General features: G+C 35.4%; 1 protein-coding gene across 2 annotated transcripts in view; it reads left to right on the top strand.

Annotated features, from left to right (window-relative positions):
* Positions 1-4,994, top strand: part of LOC118190051 (scavenger receptor class B member 1-like) — a 205,298-nt gene extending 200,304 nt beyond the window's left edge. The window contains exon 13 of one of the 2 annotated variants that reach the window (XM_085806983.1): positions 4,839-4,994. In XM_085806983.1, coding sequence (XP_085663109.1) covers positions 4,839-4,877 — 39 coding nt within the window. In that variant the 3' untranslated portion in view covers positions 4,878-4,994. Of the gene's footprint in view, positions 1-759; positions 832-4,838 lie in introns of those variants that run through there. The other variant, XM_085806982.1, reaches the window with a different exon arrangement.
* The last annotated feature ends 10,975 nt before the right edge of the window (positions 4,995-15,969 follow it).

Here is a 15,969-nt window from a genome sequence, read left to right on the forward strand (position 1 = left end):
AATGTGCGTTTTCTTTAAGGAAATAATATTCTGACAGTTATCAGCAACTTATCCATGGCTAGTTTTCATTCATGTTCTTATTGCAAGTATTCTTCTTCTGAAATTAAATTACTCTCCTGTCGATTTTCAGATGATAAAACTAATAAAAAAAGGAGAAAAAAGTGAAGAAATATGATATATAAAGACATACTCTTCTTTTCCCCTTCAGTTAAAGAAGAGGCAGACGTAAGTGAAAAGCGTAGTTGCTTATTACTGTTCGCATAGTTTTTAAAGGTTATATAGCAAAGGAGAACTGTTGGTATGATTTCTTTGAAAGAAATAATTAGAGATGTAGATAAATTCACTTTTCTGAAAACTCACCACATGGGAACTCCCATTTCTCAAATTAGTTTCAATAACAACACAGCAACATCAGCAATGATAACATAATTAGCAATGATAGGTTGCATAAATGAATGTCTTAAAAAATCTGTGTAAGTAGCATGTGTAAATTATGCAGTTCATCATTTTTCAAATAAGTTACAATATAGATGACAGTTATCTCTTTCGCTCTCTCTCTCTATGTCTCATATATGATTTTTCGGCTTCCGAAAAAATAATGTGCACACTTAAATTACGCATTTTGTTGTATAATAGAGATTTCATTGCATTTCACCCCTAAATTCTCAAATTTTAATTATATATTAGGGTAAGAAGCGAAATATCTCAGCACTGTTTTTGTTTTTTTCGATTAACATTTCTAACTATGCTCACTTTTAGATTCAAGACCGGCCAAGAAAATTAAGCAAAGAAATTTTAATAGGAGAAGAGAAATAATAGTCTAGAAATGAGGTAACTTAAAATCTGCGTTTTGTTTTGTTTGTTTTTGCACGTTTATTTAGAAAATACGCTTAACTTCTTTAAAACAAAACTGTCCAATACGTGCTAGGAAAAGATAATTATCTGTAATGTATCATTTATGTACTTTTGCCTTTGTCTGGCTATGTCAGAATTATGTTTGTAGTAATAAACTCCTGATACGAGGTTGGACACAATTCCTGCTAACCTTTTGTAGCCACCAGAAGTATCCGCTTTCCTTCATCTGTCACCTGTTTTTGTTCGTTTTTTTCCTTCCACGAAGCTAATCTGTTCATTTTGATTGTAATGTTCTGTGCGTTTTGCATAATTATGCGACTTTTTATGTTTAATTTTGAATTTCCTTACTTTTATACATAGTATGAAATGTGTGTGAAATATAATTAATGGCATAATGAAAAACTAAGCAGAATTTGAATTTCACCGATTATGTACTTAAATTGATGTGCAACTCTTACATCTGATACACCCTGAATTACTTCCAACTTGTCTTTTTAAACACATGCAGATACTGATCGTTATGATACACTCGTTAGATTTCTGAAGTTATTAAAAGTCATTAAATTTTCTACATTTCTTCTGCAGTCATATAATTGTCTTTCTATTGTGTAGTTAGGTAATCAGATTGTATTATCAGACTGTGTAATTTAAAGGTATTTTAAAAGAGTTTTTAATAATTTAATCTTTAACCATTAAGACCATGTGCTATTACAGCGTTAGCTAATTTCTGGTGGTTATACACGATCATTTTGGGAAATTTTAAAAATCTACACGTAAGCAGGTTTGGATTTTCTAGCTCGTAATCAGCCTAATTTCCGTTTTTCTTTTAACTTTACAGAAACAGATATACATAGATCTGTGGATTCACTAAGAAAGCGAAATTTTGTGACATTATCATCGAAATCATGTTTCAGATCTAGGCTAAAAGAAGTTGTTGGTGAAGCGGAAAAATAAAACACAGGACTTCAAAACCTGAAAGATTTTTCAGATGAAAACAAGAGACATTGTCAATAAAGATTAAAAAAAAAAAAAAAATAGTCTTCAAGGCCTCTGTGAATGTAATATGAAATTCTATGATCCTGAGAGCCCACAATTATTTTTAGATTATTTGCAACAGTTTCAGAAAGTCGTTATATAATAAAAACACAAAAGGTTCCCTTCTTTGCTTTACGCTTTTGTACATTCAGAAGTAGCTGTACCTTAAAAATATTTACTAGCCTTAAAATAATTTACCTCCTTCAAATTCATCTCAAAATAAAGCCTCAACAAATATTGCATTTAAAATTCATTATAAATATCAGTATATTTTACAATACTGTAAGAGCTTTTGAAGCATGGTAAATGCTTATTTTTTGTGCCGTTTTGTATTCAGAATCAACAACACGAAGCTTCAGGAATCCATCAGTCTTTAAATTTATATGATTTACAACGCTCTTCAAAATTTTAAGATACAGACGGAAATAAAAACGAACTGTTACTTATTAAAGAGTTGTTAAAAATAATTTGTGCAAAAGCATTGTTTAGTATAAATTACCATTTCATTAATTTCAAAATATTGAATTGGTCAAATTAAATCAAAATAAGTCAAAGTTATAAAAATTTAAAAATGATGAAAAAAAATACCTTCCCTCTTTTAAACAAATACTTATTTAACATGGTATACTGTCAAATCTGACAGAAATCCAAACCTCACATCTTGATTTCACAGACTTTAACTAATTGCTGTTTAATCATGCTGTTGTTTGTCAAATTGTTCTACAAAGCTTGATAAAGACTTGTGAAATTATATGCCATTCTTTTGAAATTGGAACTTCCGCCGAGAAACAGACTCGCCGAGGACTTTACAGAAACTGGAGTTCCACCGAGGTATTTAGACAAGCTCCAGTTCGGCGACCAACGGCATCCCACCCAACTTCAGTCGGGTTCTAAATGTGGCAATAACCTGACCAATCTATTCGAGTGATATCTTCTGTTTCTCAAATATTCTGACATCAGAGATGATCAGTTGGGTTGAGCAATGTTATTCATTTGCCGAAACATCTAGGCAGAACGCAACCCTAACCAATTTTATATTGGGGCTTCAAGACAACGTGCACATATCTGTTAACGATTACAATACTTCCATCAAAGATATGCCGCTTGCTGTCGCCATTTTTTATGTTTCTTTCCAAACTGAAACCACTTACCTGCAAATGTGATCTTTCATAAATATGGGAAGGCAAGTCATGAGTTCTTGTCCCTTCAGATCAAACCATGTCTGGAATCACAGTTCAAGCTATTTTTGGATTCGTCAGTACACAGTATACTGCCCTCCATTCCCTTTGGCTTCATTGGACACAAATGACAATACTATTTCATTGCAGACCGCGTTGAAAGATGAACGAAGCGGGACACATACTGCTGGTTTTCTCCTCAAAAATTTTACTTCGTATAAAAATATAATGCTTAATACCAGTTTCTGTGGCAGCCTTAAAATTTTAAACACATTTCTCTTGCAATTGCTTCACGGTTTCAGTAAACCAATATTGACAGAAAATGGTCTTCGAACGCAGTTGCTGCTCTTGACCGGCTTTTATCAAGTTACCTGTTAACTGATAAAGTCTGCTAGAGTTCTCTGCAAGAGTTAATAAAAAGATTATTTATACCTTCTCAGAACTTCGAATTTTCCACAAAGATCATTTCTGGTAACAATAACATTTCAAAATTTATGAGGACACAACACGTAATGAGGAACAAAAACTATGATCCTAATAGTTATTTTACTTACTAATACTCAAGGATAAGCATCTGAATGAACTCAATGAATAAGGTTCAGTAGAAAAACAGTATTATTATTAGTGTTAGTAGACAGCCTTTCATCAAGTTGCCTGCTAACTGGCAGTGTAGCAGTAAAGACTTTTAGGGACACACTGGATAAAATTGTTAATATATAAATACATAATGATTTATTAATTATTCATACATTATTCATAAAAACATAAAATAAAGATGCTTAAATCTCTTTTAGTTAATAAGAAACACATTACATATCTATATACAGGGTGGTTCAAAACTATATGTCAAAAATATAAAGGCAGGTAGAGAGAACCTAAATAAACATATTTCGTATATGAATGTGCGTGCGGTAATGCCGCGTTGAGCCGGTAGAGAGCTCTGCTGAGTACGGCGTATAAAAGTTGGATTCTTCATTTTCCGCACGGATCTCGAGCAACATGCATCGTTACACCAATGCGGAGCTTGCTGACGCGCATTTCCTGTATGGGGTTGCACAAGGAAATGGATTCGCTGCTTAAAGAATGTATAGGGAGCGATTCTACAGGGAGGTCTTACCTGAAATTTTGGTCGATGTTCCTCCAGCTGTTCGTAGACGAATGTAGTTCTAGCACGATGAAGGTCAGCTCACTTCAGCCGGAACGTCAGGAATCGCTGTCTACGGCCAGCATTGGATAGGACTTGGGAGTGCCAGTTCAATGGCCACCCGTTCTCCTGATTTAACCTGCTTGAATTTCTTCTTTTGGGGTCAAATTAAAGGTCTCGTGTCCCGTCACATCTGCAGAAAATCTTGTTGCTCGCTTGTCTGTTGCTGCTGGACATGTGCTCAACATGCCCGACGTCTTTCCTAATGCACCCCACTCCATGCGCCGCTGCTGTGAATCGTGTATCGCTGTTGGTGGCCGCTCTTTAAACCACCAATCGTAAACTGTTAATATTTTTTCTTTTGTCTTTACTTTTCTTTTCAGTTTTTTTGTAATTCATACTGTTTTACGTGCTAGCTCTTTAATGCGGCATTACCACACACACATTCCTAAACGAAATCTGCTTATTCAGGTCCCCTCTACCTGCCTTTACATTTTTGACATTTTGTTTTGAACCACCCTGTATATATTATTTGAAATGTTCGTTACAGTAGAATAGTAATAGTTTGTAATAGTACAATAAATGAATATTAAAATCTCAGCTTCTTATTTGTCCTTTCTTTTCAGAAAAAGCCATCGTACTTAGAAGTGTCTACGGCAAAATGAACATTATGATCTAATGCTAAAATGAGTTAAAAGCAAAGTACCTGAAAACTATGAAACTTTTTGTGTTTGTTTATAATATTTTGTTTAAAAAATTAATAAAATACAATTTATATTTTACTTGCGGTATATTATTGTGTTAACATTTTACATTTATTCTTTCATAAGTTTAGGAATTCTAAATCCTTTACCTTTTCGACATGTTTAATATTCAATACTTGAAGTACACGATTAGCTTTCTCTAATCTCTAATATTTAAAGTTTAGAATATAAATATGGAGAATACGAAGAGCTCCTTTTTAAGTTCCTTTCAAATGTGGAGTATCATAAACACTGCAGTATATTATTGAACATGAACATCTTTAAGAACGTTTCCCACGATATGAACTGCGTAATAATTTTTGCCGTTACACTTTTCCTAGTCAGTTTCCAATATTTCCATTTCTTTTTTCTACTCTTCCTATATGAAGAGAATTTCGACTCCTACAAGTTGGCAGCGCGTCGATACATACAAGCTTAAAAAGTGTTCAAAAATTCATCTCAATATTTCGGACCAATTTGAACATCAGTTTATTTGCATAATAATCTCTGTTCATTATTCCGTCTTAAATGTGATACTCCTTGGAAAGAACTCTTTCGAAACAGCAAAATTGCTTTTAGGAATCTTATGCTCAGAAGTATACCCTTTTATTGTCCTTTTCTCATTTTTATTTTCTTTTAATTCCGTTTATTTTCAAATTTACTTTACCTACCATGCTTTTTGCATGTCTTTCCTTTAAGCTTCTGTCAATCTTTTATGCTCTTTATACTTTCACTAATTGATTTACAAGTTTTTATTCTTAAGAAACATTTTTATGCCTCGTTTGTTGCCCATAAATTCCCTGAGTTGGGGTGTCCTTATCTCTGTCTTTTTTATTATTATTTTTATTATACACGCAAACTATGAAATTACTAACTTAAGCCCCGTTCACAAGAGCAGTTTCGAGCGGTAGCGAAAACCGGTTCTTCCAACTTGTCCCGTTCACATGGAACAAGCATTCACTGCCTCGCCGATTTGGAGGTAGAAGTTGGTTGAATGTTCCTTACCTCTCGGGAGCAGGGCAAATGGGGAGATTTCCCGTACTATACTGCGCGGTTCACTGTCAGCTGTCACTGGACAGTCAGCGAAATAATCGCGCTGATAGATGTCTGGAGATGTGATAGCATCCCCTCAAAAATTAAATAGATCTGTACAAGATACGGAAATTATAGACAAATACAGACAACGTTATCCAATGCTAGGTATTCCAGAAATATCTTTCAAACTAAAGCTAAAGTTAAGACAAGTGCATATCGGCCTCAACGCGACAAGGGACTCGGTACCTTTTGAATGATTTTTTTTTAAAAAAAAAATTAAGCATTTTCGTCTACTTTTGATGAATATTATTAAATGGTTTTGTGAGACAAAATAATTTTAAGCTGAAAAAAAGTTTTTGCTAGTAATTTTTTTAATTTAAATTTTTGAAGAAAAATTTTACAATTAAAATGTCTTTCTTCTTCTACAATTTTTAATGTCTCCCCCCCCCAGTTTTTTTATTGTACTCGTATTTATTAGAGTGTTATTAATAACTTCAAGGAATAATTTTGCAATTAATGAATTAGTTTCTGAGAAAAAATAAAAATAAACTTTTATCTAAAATCTTTAAAACAAATATGATCTCAGTCACATTTTCATTTCAAATTATTTTTCCTTTCAGTATTTTGCAAAACCCATCCTTGTTTCTATAAAGTATGTAATTTTAAATAAGCAGTAAAAATAATAAAAAAATTAGTCCATACCTATATATGTTTTAGGAGTTTAAGTAAAAGGATTTATTAAAAAAAATGCAAAAGGTTTCTCAGTTTAAAGAATACAAACTGTCTAAATAGACATTTAATCATTTCAAATCTTTAAAATTTTATTACTGAATTTCAATACACACGCATATATATGTATATAAATCAAACCTAGTGCTATTTATTCAATTGGTAAATATAAACATAAATTACAAATCTTTTTTAAAACCTTATGTGGCCAGAAAAATTGCAAAACCTCATAAAACGCAAGCAGAATTTTTCTTTACCTGTTTTTGTTTTGTAAAATACGTTCAAAACAATTTTATTACATTGATTAATTATAATATTGTTGCGTGCGTACGGGTTTGTAATAGATTGATAATAGTTCGTAAATGATTGTCATTGGACTCAAATCCGATGATAGCTTAATTAAATTTATTTTATCAACAGAAACACTTCAAAGTTCTGGAATTTTCCACATAAATACTCTTACAAGTGTTTAGAATATCACTAAGTATAATCAGTAGTTATGCTTCAATCTAATAAGAACGTTAAACACAACGGAATGCAAATCGCATCTTAAGAGAAAGTTAACTCAGAAATATCTCCAATCTCACGCTGAACTAACAACTGGCAACAATAACAACTTATATAGCATAAATAATGTCAAAATAGTGTGGTATAATGAGATTATTACTTTGAAACCGATGTTTAGAATTGATGCCCAAGAAGAACTAATATTTTCCATTCTGCTTCATCGCATATCTTTCAAAAAAGTAAAAAAAAAAATTATCCAATTAATTTCCTTTATCATTTTTTTTTAAATGCGAAACATTTGTTTTATAAGCTGTGAAAATGTCGGAAGTTTGTAACCGATATATTTTTAGATATGAAATTTTAAAATTAATGGGCGTCAAAAAGTCTAAAGATATGAACGATTTTCAAAAATTCTCCCAAAATATTTTTTTAAAAAACTACGCTAAAAATTGCATTTAATTTTTTTTTCCTCCACAGTGTGTTATGGTGCAAACTATAATATTCTGAGATTCTCAGTTTATTTGTTAATATTTGCAAAAAATTGTTTCAACTTTAAATTTGACGAAAATCTAATCCTCTAAAATTGAAAAGCGTGACACCACATCCACAAGCAGTGTATGTACAAAGTTTGAGTTCTATATCTTATCGGAAAGCAGTTTAAAAATCCATTACCATCTTTTAACCATAGCGACAAGCACCAAGAGTGAACTAAATAACAGCTTATAAAATAATAATAATAATAATTAAAAAGCATATATTTTTCAGGAACCATTACGAAAGTTCAGGTACCAGTTGCGAAAGTACAAATTACAAAATTAACAACAGTAAACAACGTTAAAAATGTGTAAACAGTATTAGAAATCTGCAAATTCGGAGACGTGATTGTTCACAGAGGCTTAGGTGTAAAGGGGAAGGGACACGGTGGTCTTCTGAACGGGTCCTAAAGACAAAACTCTTTCATGTCTCCTTTTTCTCCTCTTGCTAACGGCAGCTATGCGAAGGAGCGTTGCATGTGAACGGGGCTTAAGCCGTATCAAAAAGCTCCCGAAATTGCTGTTTTGACGGAAAAAAATGTATTACTTTTGTGGCAGTCTTATGTTCGACTTAGAGGACCGCCAGATGACGTCATGTTGTTTTCGTAATAACTGCCAACGCAAGGGGCGTAGTTACAGTTTGCAGCGCCCGGGAAAAACTGGAGAATTTGCGCCCCTTTCTGTGTGCCAAGAATGGGAAACATTTCATTAAAAAATTTCGTAGCATCAATTTGGCATCCCTTGAATACTGCACCCGGAAACAGATGTCCCCCCTTGCCCTACCCTAGCTACGCCACTGGCCAGCGCGATCAGCGAACTCGCACACATTGCCCTTAGCTCGAGTACAAGGATGTTCAAATATTTGTGTAGAAATTTTCTGTTTTAATAAATAGTTGTGTTAACGTATAGTTTTGTTAATGAATAGGTGTGTTAATAAAGTTCTGTTTTAGCAATATGGAGTCAGGTCTTTGTATAATGTTCACCGAACCATAACCCACACACAATAAACTGGCGACCCGTCTAGACGCATATAGCTTCAGGAGCTTGGTTCCAGGACTTTCGTGTTCTTCACTGCAGATCGTTGCCATAGAGGAAACAGCAGCCGTGAAGATACCAGTTTACAATCCTATTGACCCGGCATTGTGGTTTGCTATGTGCGAATCGACTTTTGCTTTAGCTGCACCCAAGCCTGTTACTGATCCCAAGACTAAATTTAACTATTGCGTTGCGCATTTGCCGCCGGAAATTGCCTCTTTGGTTCGAGATATCATACTTCGAGAACGCACAGATTATTCTTACGAAGACCTGAAAGCTGCCATTACGGATCGCTGTGGGGAAAGCAGTACCAAGGAAATCTGGAAATTACTCGCAGGGAAGCAACTTGGAGACAGACAACCATCTGAATTGCTTCGTGTCATGAAAAGGTGTGCTGAAAAACACGATATAGCTGACTAATTGTTACTAGAGTTATTAATTCAACAAATGCAGCCAAATGTTCAGTCTATCCTAGCGTCGGTTGAGCCGCTCGATTCTTCGAAAACTGCCAGCATTGCCGATAGAATATTAGAAGTTACATCCGCTCAGGTAAGCGCAGTTTCTTTACATGTATCTCATTGTATCTAATAATTCTAAATTGGATACCCTACTGGATGAGGTCTTCAAATTGCGTGGTGAGATTTTGTCTCTACGACGATCACGCAGTGTTTCCAAAAGCAGCTATAACAGAAAGCGAAGCCCTTCAGCTAAAGCTGCTTCGAATTGTTCCTATTGCTGGTATCATCGCAAATTTAATAAGAAAGCCAAATGTGTGTTCCACCATGTGCGTTCCACGGAAACGAGTCAGGGAAAGTTTAATTGCGACTTGCGCTTTACCCTTTGAGTCTCATCGTCTTTTTATTAGAGACAGGAAGTCAAATAAAATACTTTTATACGACACTGGCTCAGATGTCAGTCTACTCTCAGCAACCAAAGATGAAGCGCGTCAGATACCTATTATGACGTTTTCTGCTGCCAAAAGTACTCCTATTCCGGTTTACGGTCAAAAGTCTCTAAGAAGTGACCTCGGACTTCGTCGCAGTTTTAACTTTACTTTTTATGCGAGTAAAGTGTCAACAAATATTATTCGATCTGATTTTTTGCATTACTTTGATTTATTATCTGATTTAAGGAGCAAAAAGCTTGTTGATTTAAAAACGCATTTAAAAGTTAATTGTAGTGTAATTAACACACATTTCTAGTCTATTAAAGCAGTTATTGCAAATAGTGTATATGATAAATTACTGTATCCTTCACTGTCGAACTACCTGCTCTTAATGCGGCTGATAAACATAATACTATGCATTTCATTGAAACTATCGGTCCTCTGTTTCATGTAAGCCCAGGAGACTAGCTCCAGATAGATTAAAAATTTCTAAGATTGAAATAAAAAAATGATCAATTTAGGCCACATGCGACCCTCTAAAAGCAATTACTCCTTTCCTCTTCACATTGTGCCAAAGAAAGGCACAAATGAATGGAGACCTGTGAGAGATTTTTGGAGGTTGAACTCTCAGACAGTGAAGGATAAGTATCCTATTTCCCAACATTTGTGATTTTAACAGCAGAGTTGCATGGAAAAAAGGTATTTTCTCGAATAGACTTTGTAAAAGGCCTATCATCAAATTCCAATTAATCTGTCTGATATCCATAAAACGGCTACTGGCACTCCTTTCGCACTTTTTTGAGAGCACGAGAATGCAGTTTGCGCAATGCAACGCAGCTGCAACCTTTTAACGCTTTATTGATGAAGTAACTCGTGAGCTGCCAGGAGCATTTGCTTTTGTCGACGATATATTGATTGCGTCAAAGGACGAAACTGAGGATTTGATGCACTTGAAAGCTCTTTTTGAAATATTAAGTAATTATGGGTTAAACATTAATGTATCTAAATGCAATTTTGGTTTAACATCTTTATATGTTTTAGGTTTTCAAGTATCTGAACAGGGTTTAAAACCTTTAGCCGACAGGGTGGACGATACTCAAAAATTTCCTAAACCAAACACCTTAACTCAGTTAAAGATATTTCTCGGCATATTTAACTTTTACAGACGTTTTGTCCCAAGAGCTTCACATGTTTTAGCTCCCTTGAACAGGTTTTTGGAGGGCCGCATTAACAAAAAGAACCCATCACAACGAAGCAAACTAAAAGAATACCCTCTCGAATGGGACGACGAGGCTGAGAAAGAATTTGCCAATGCAAAAAAGACAATTGTTGAAGCAACCTTTCTCAGACGCCGAGTTCCTGGTGCTACCTTGAAACTTTGTACTGATGCATCTGACGTTGCGGTTGGTAGCTCACTAATGCAACTGCATAATTCAGTTTGGGAACCCATTGCGTTTCTATCCGTTAAACTCAGCAAAAGTCATAGGAAATTGTCAACTTATGGTCGAGAGCTATTGGCTATATACTTGTCGATTAGGAAATTCCGACACATGCTTGAAGGCAGGGCCTTAACAATCTACACAGATCAAAATCCCGAAAAGTGTTCTCCACGGCAACTTCGTCATCTTCATTTTATTGGCCAATTTTCCACTGACATACGATACATCAAAGGTCATGACAATATCGTTGCTGATGCCTTATCCTGGGTAGAAATAGATGCAGTATCTGATAATTAACATACTGATTATAAAAAGTTATCTGAAGCATAAATTCAGGACTCCGAAATTCAAAATTCTCTATCTCAATCTTCACCAGTTTTTAAACTAGAGAAACATTATTTTCTTTTAGAAGATGTTACTCTTTACTGCAATATGGACACAGGTATACCTCTTCCGTTCATTCCTGAATCCTTTCGCTCTAAAATTTTTCAGCAGATTCACTGTCTTTCTCATGTCGGTATTTCAGCCTCAACAAAACTAATCATTAATTCGCTACATTTGGCCTAATATGAAGAAATTTATTAAAATTACTGCTCAATCTTGCCTACAATGCTAACGTTCATAGACATTCAAAATCACCTTTGGGTACCTTTTCCTTGCCTGATGCAAGATTTCTGCATACCCATATTGATTTCATAGGTCCTCTTCCACCGTCTGAAGGTAACCGTTATTGCATGACAATTATTGACAGCTTTACCAGATGGCCAGAAGTTATACCTACTGCCGACATGTCAGTTCAGACTACTTGCAAAGTGTTAGTGCATAACTGGATAGCTAGATTTGGCTGCCCTGTATCAATAACAACTGATCAAGGCCGAAATTTTAAATCTCACTTATTTAAAGATTTAATGAAGATTTTGAGTACACATGACATTAGAGATACTGCTCATTATCCTCAATCCAATGGGCTGATTGAGAGGTTTCATAGGCAACATAAAAGTTCAATAATGGCTCATAACAATCTAAAATGAACTGAAATTTTGCCTATAGTTCTGTTGGGTATCAGATATGCCATTAAGAAAGATATAAATGCTACTTATGCAGAACTTCTTTACTGTACCATACTTAGATTACCCTCAGATATGCTGAATGTTACTAATTTCTTACCTCCTTCTGAACCTTACGTGTCCTTGCTTCGATTAGTCATGCATTCCGCTAAACCGGTTCTAGCCTCTAAGCATGTTCAAGCATCAATTTATGTACACCCGGCACTTCAAACCTATTCTTATGTATTTCTGTGTATCGATTCTGTTAAACCTCCTCTAACTCCATCTTACACTGGTTCTCATGCTGTTGTTAAACAAATGAACAACAATTTTATTATTGATATTAATAACAAAATGATTAATTTCAATCGATCGCTTAAAACCAGGGTATATGTTGTCGAAACGTATAGATACTCCTGCATTTCCTCAGCTTCCACATCAAAAGGTCTGTGAAGACTCCATCCAACATTGCTCCAAAACAAGTACTTACTCGTAGTGGACGTCGTGTTAATTTTGCTAAAGAACTGATCACTGAAATATAATTGAATTTTTTCTCTTGTGGTCTGCTGAAAACGTTATAGTATATAAATCCTTGATTAATTTCTTTTAAGTGTATTATTACTTGTATATTACTATTCATATTGTTACGTGCGTACGGGTTCGTAATAAATTTAATGCACAAGTCCGATGAAAAGTGAATAAAATTTATTCTTATCACAAGAAATAAAAAAAAAATGCTGAAATTTCTTCAGAGATATTTGTACAATATCGCAATATCTCACAGTAGTTATATTTTAAACTACTAAAACGTTCAACAGAACTTAATTCAAAACAGAGAAAGCTAATCGATTTTACCGCGAATTCGCTACAATCATTAACAGCAATAAGTAAACAACTGAATTCAGATGCTTTATTCCGGCTTTTATAAGCTTTTTAAACTGTCATGAGAAGCTTCTCGTAATTCCTTGAGTTTTCTGGAAAACAAAAGAGTACAATTACGAGATATATATTTATTAAATGCGCGTGTTCTTGTATTTCAACTTGTCCGGCGTAGCTTTCTCTTCAAATAAGTCTCGTGCTGCATTGCATGGGGATATAAAACAATTTTAATTAATTCTACTAAACACAGCTAAATAAATACAAAAACCGAAACACTGCCCCCTTCCCAAGGATTGCACGTCCCGGGCAGTATAATCCCAGGACAGGAAGCCAAACTTAAAACTAAGGCATCAATGCAACAATAAACATTACATTACAATAACAACAACAAAAAAAAGCATAAGCATTAACTGCAATAAGTAACGTAAATCAAATCAAATACAAATCATATCAAATGCAAATCAAATAAGTGCATAAATTCTACAAATTTCGAAGCAAAAAGGACCATAGTCTTATACTATTTACAATTATATACACTACCTACTATGGCCATAGTAAGGAGCTAACCTGTCGTAATGAACGACTTCAGGTTTAGAGTTCGATGACTTACAGATCCGAACTAAAATATCATTCAGCCTATTTAGGAATGTGTACGGAATAGTTTCAGACAGTGTCCTTTCCGTTGAGTCGGATTCCACAACCACTCCTTGTCTCCTTCTTTGAATCGATGTCCAGTAGCTCCGGTGTCGTATCGGGTCATTACCTTTTCCGTCGCCAAGTTAACTCGCTCGTTCATCACTTGGATATATTCTTCACGCGATGAAGGTGCATCCGAAGGGCGACCAAACAGAAGAGTACAACATAGACAAAAATCACGACAGAAGAGTATCTGAGATGGAGAATAGCCGGTAGTCTTGTGTTTCTCTTCGACCCTAGTATGATTTCGGCAGCTTTCTGAGCAGGTTCTTTCAGACAAGGCGTCGGAGTTCCCAGGTGAGGATCCCTTCTGATGACGGATAGTTATGTCATCTGATTCTGAAAGCAGTGTGTTGCTTTTAAAGTCCAAGGAAAAATTGTACTTCCTTAAAAAGTCCAATCCGAGTATGCAAGGATCTATAATCTGCCACGTATCCCGTGTGATGGTAGGCGGCACTTCCAAACGTAATGTTCAATTTTAACTTTACATCTATGTCGAATTTATCACCAGACTGGAGGGCAACACAGCAAGACGTCCGAATGAATTTATCTTTTAAACTGTTGAGCTGAATCTTCCCGGATAATGGTACATTACACTGCAGAAATCTTGAGCGCTTTAGAACGGGTTTTTAACACTATCGTTCAAACTCCACTCCGCGATATGATCATTAATTTGTTTTCTGCGTCGTTGCTCGGAAATGGTCTTATTTTCTGTACCCTGGGGTGTTTTGCAGTTCCTTCGTACGTGACCTTCAGCTCCGCAATTTCAGCACTTTGGTTTATTGTCACTCCCTTTCCGTACCATGGCATTTAATTGTCTGTTTAAATCTTCTGTCTTATTTTCCGCGCTCTGGGATTTTCTGCAGTTCCTTCGTATGCGGCGTTCACCGCAGTTCCAGCACTTTGGTTTCTTTTCACTCCTATTCCGTCTCAAGGCACTGACTTGTCTGCTGAAATCATCAGTTTTATTTTTCGTGCCCCGGGGTGTTCTGCAATGCCTTCGTATGTGGCCTTCAGTACCACATTTTCAACACTTTAGAGCCAGTTTGTTCTCACTCCTACTCCGTATCAAAACATTCACTTGTGTGCATAAATCTACTAAACGAGCCTCCAATTGATTCACTGGCTCGTGGACTCGCACAGCTCTGATCGGGTGGCGATCTCTACGAGTTGCTTGCTAGGCTGCCTCGAATTTCATGGCGTACACTAGCGCTTTTTACGTCCTTGACATCCGCCATTCGCAGAGCTTTCTATATTTCAGGATCTCGGATGCTGTCGAATGAAATATTGCAGGGACAGGATTTTCCTTGTTTCGGCCGGGCACTCCGAAAAGGCAACATGGGACAGCCTTTCGACATCTGTGGCGAGTTCTTGGAGTATTTCCGTGGGCTTCCTGTTGGTGCGATTTTTAAGTAAAGCCTACTGTAGTCTTTCAAACATTTCTCCCCAAAGCGCAGCTCCAATGCTCCGGACAGAGGTTCGAAATCTAGCCTTCGTGTTTCGGGAAGAGTCTGAAAGATATCCGCTGTGTCTGCTCTGACAGAAGCGGCGAAATGACAGGCCTTAGCTTGGGAATCCTCATGCATTCGCATCCGCCACTATACAAAATTGTGCCTTATACACTTGCCAAGAGGTCTTCCCGTGTCAACGGTCGCTACGAATTTCTTTAAGGTAGCAGCTTCGTTGACGACCGAAGAAACCCTGTCATCAATTAATAAAGATTCTGATTTTCTCATAACAATAACATTTCAAAATTTATGAGGACGCAACGCATATTGATGAACAAAAACTATGATCCTAATAGTTATTTTAACTACTAATACCCAAAGATAAGCAACTGAATTAACTCAATGAATCAGTACAAAACAGTATTATTTCAGTGTAAATGGTTCCACGGAAAAGCTAGAACCACACATATTGAATAAAAGTTTTCTAACAAATGGTTTAGAATGTTCCTGTTTAACAAAGACACTACAATTAGGCATGCTAAATAAAACTTTTCTAATGAATTAAATATTGAATAATCAACAATCTAATATCTATATATTCCTGTTCCACAGAGACATTACTTGCTTTTATTTTCATTCAAATTCCTCAGTGGCGATTTGTGCCAATTATTACGATTTGTTTAAACAACGAACTCATCTGCATTTATAATGTAGCAGTATATAGTATTATCAATGATATATTTGTAAAATACGTACCGAGATATATATGTGTGTGTGTAGT

This window comes from Stegodyphus dumicola, chromosome X1 (genome assembly GCF_044657685.1).
Source record: "Stegodyphus dumicola isolate Sdum_Otavi_A_Nest chromosome X1, ASM4465768v1".
Lineage (NCBI taxonomy): Eukaryota > Metazoa > Arthropoda > Arachnida > Araneae > Eresidae > Stegodyphus > Stegodyphus dumicola.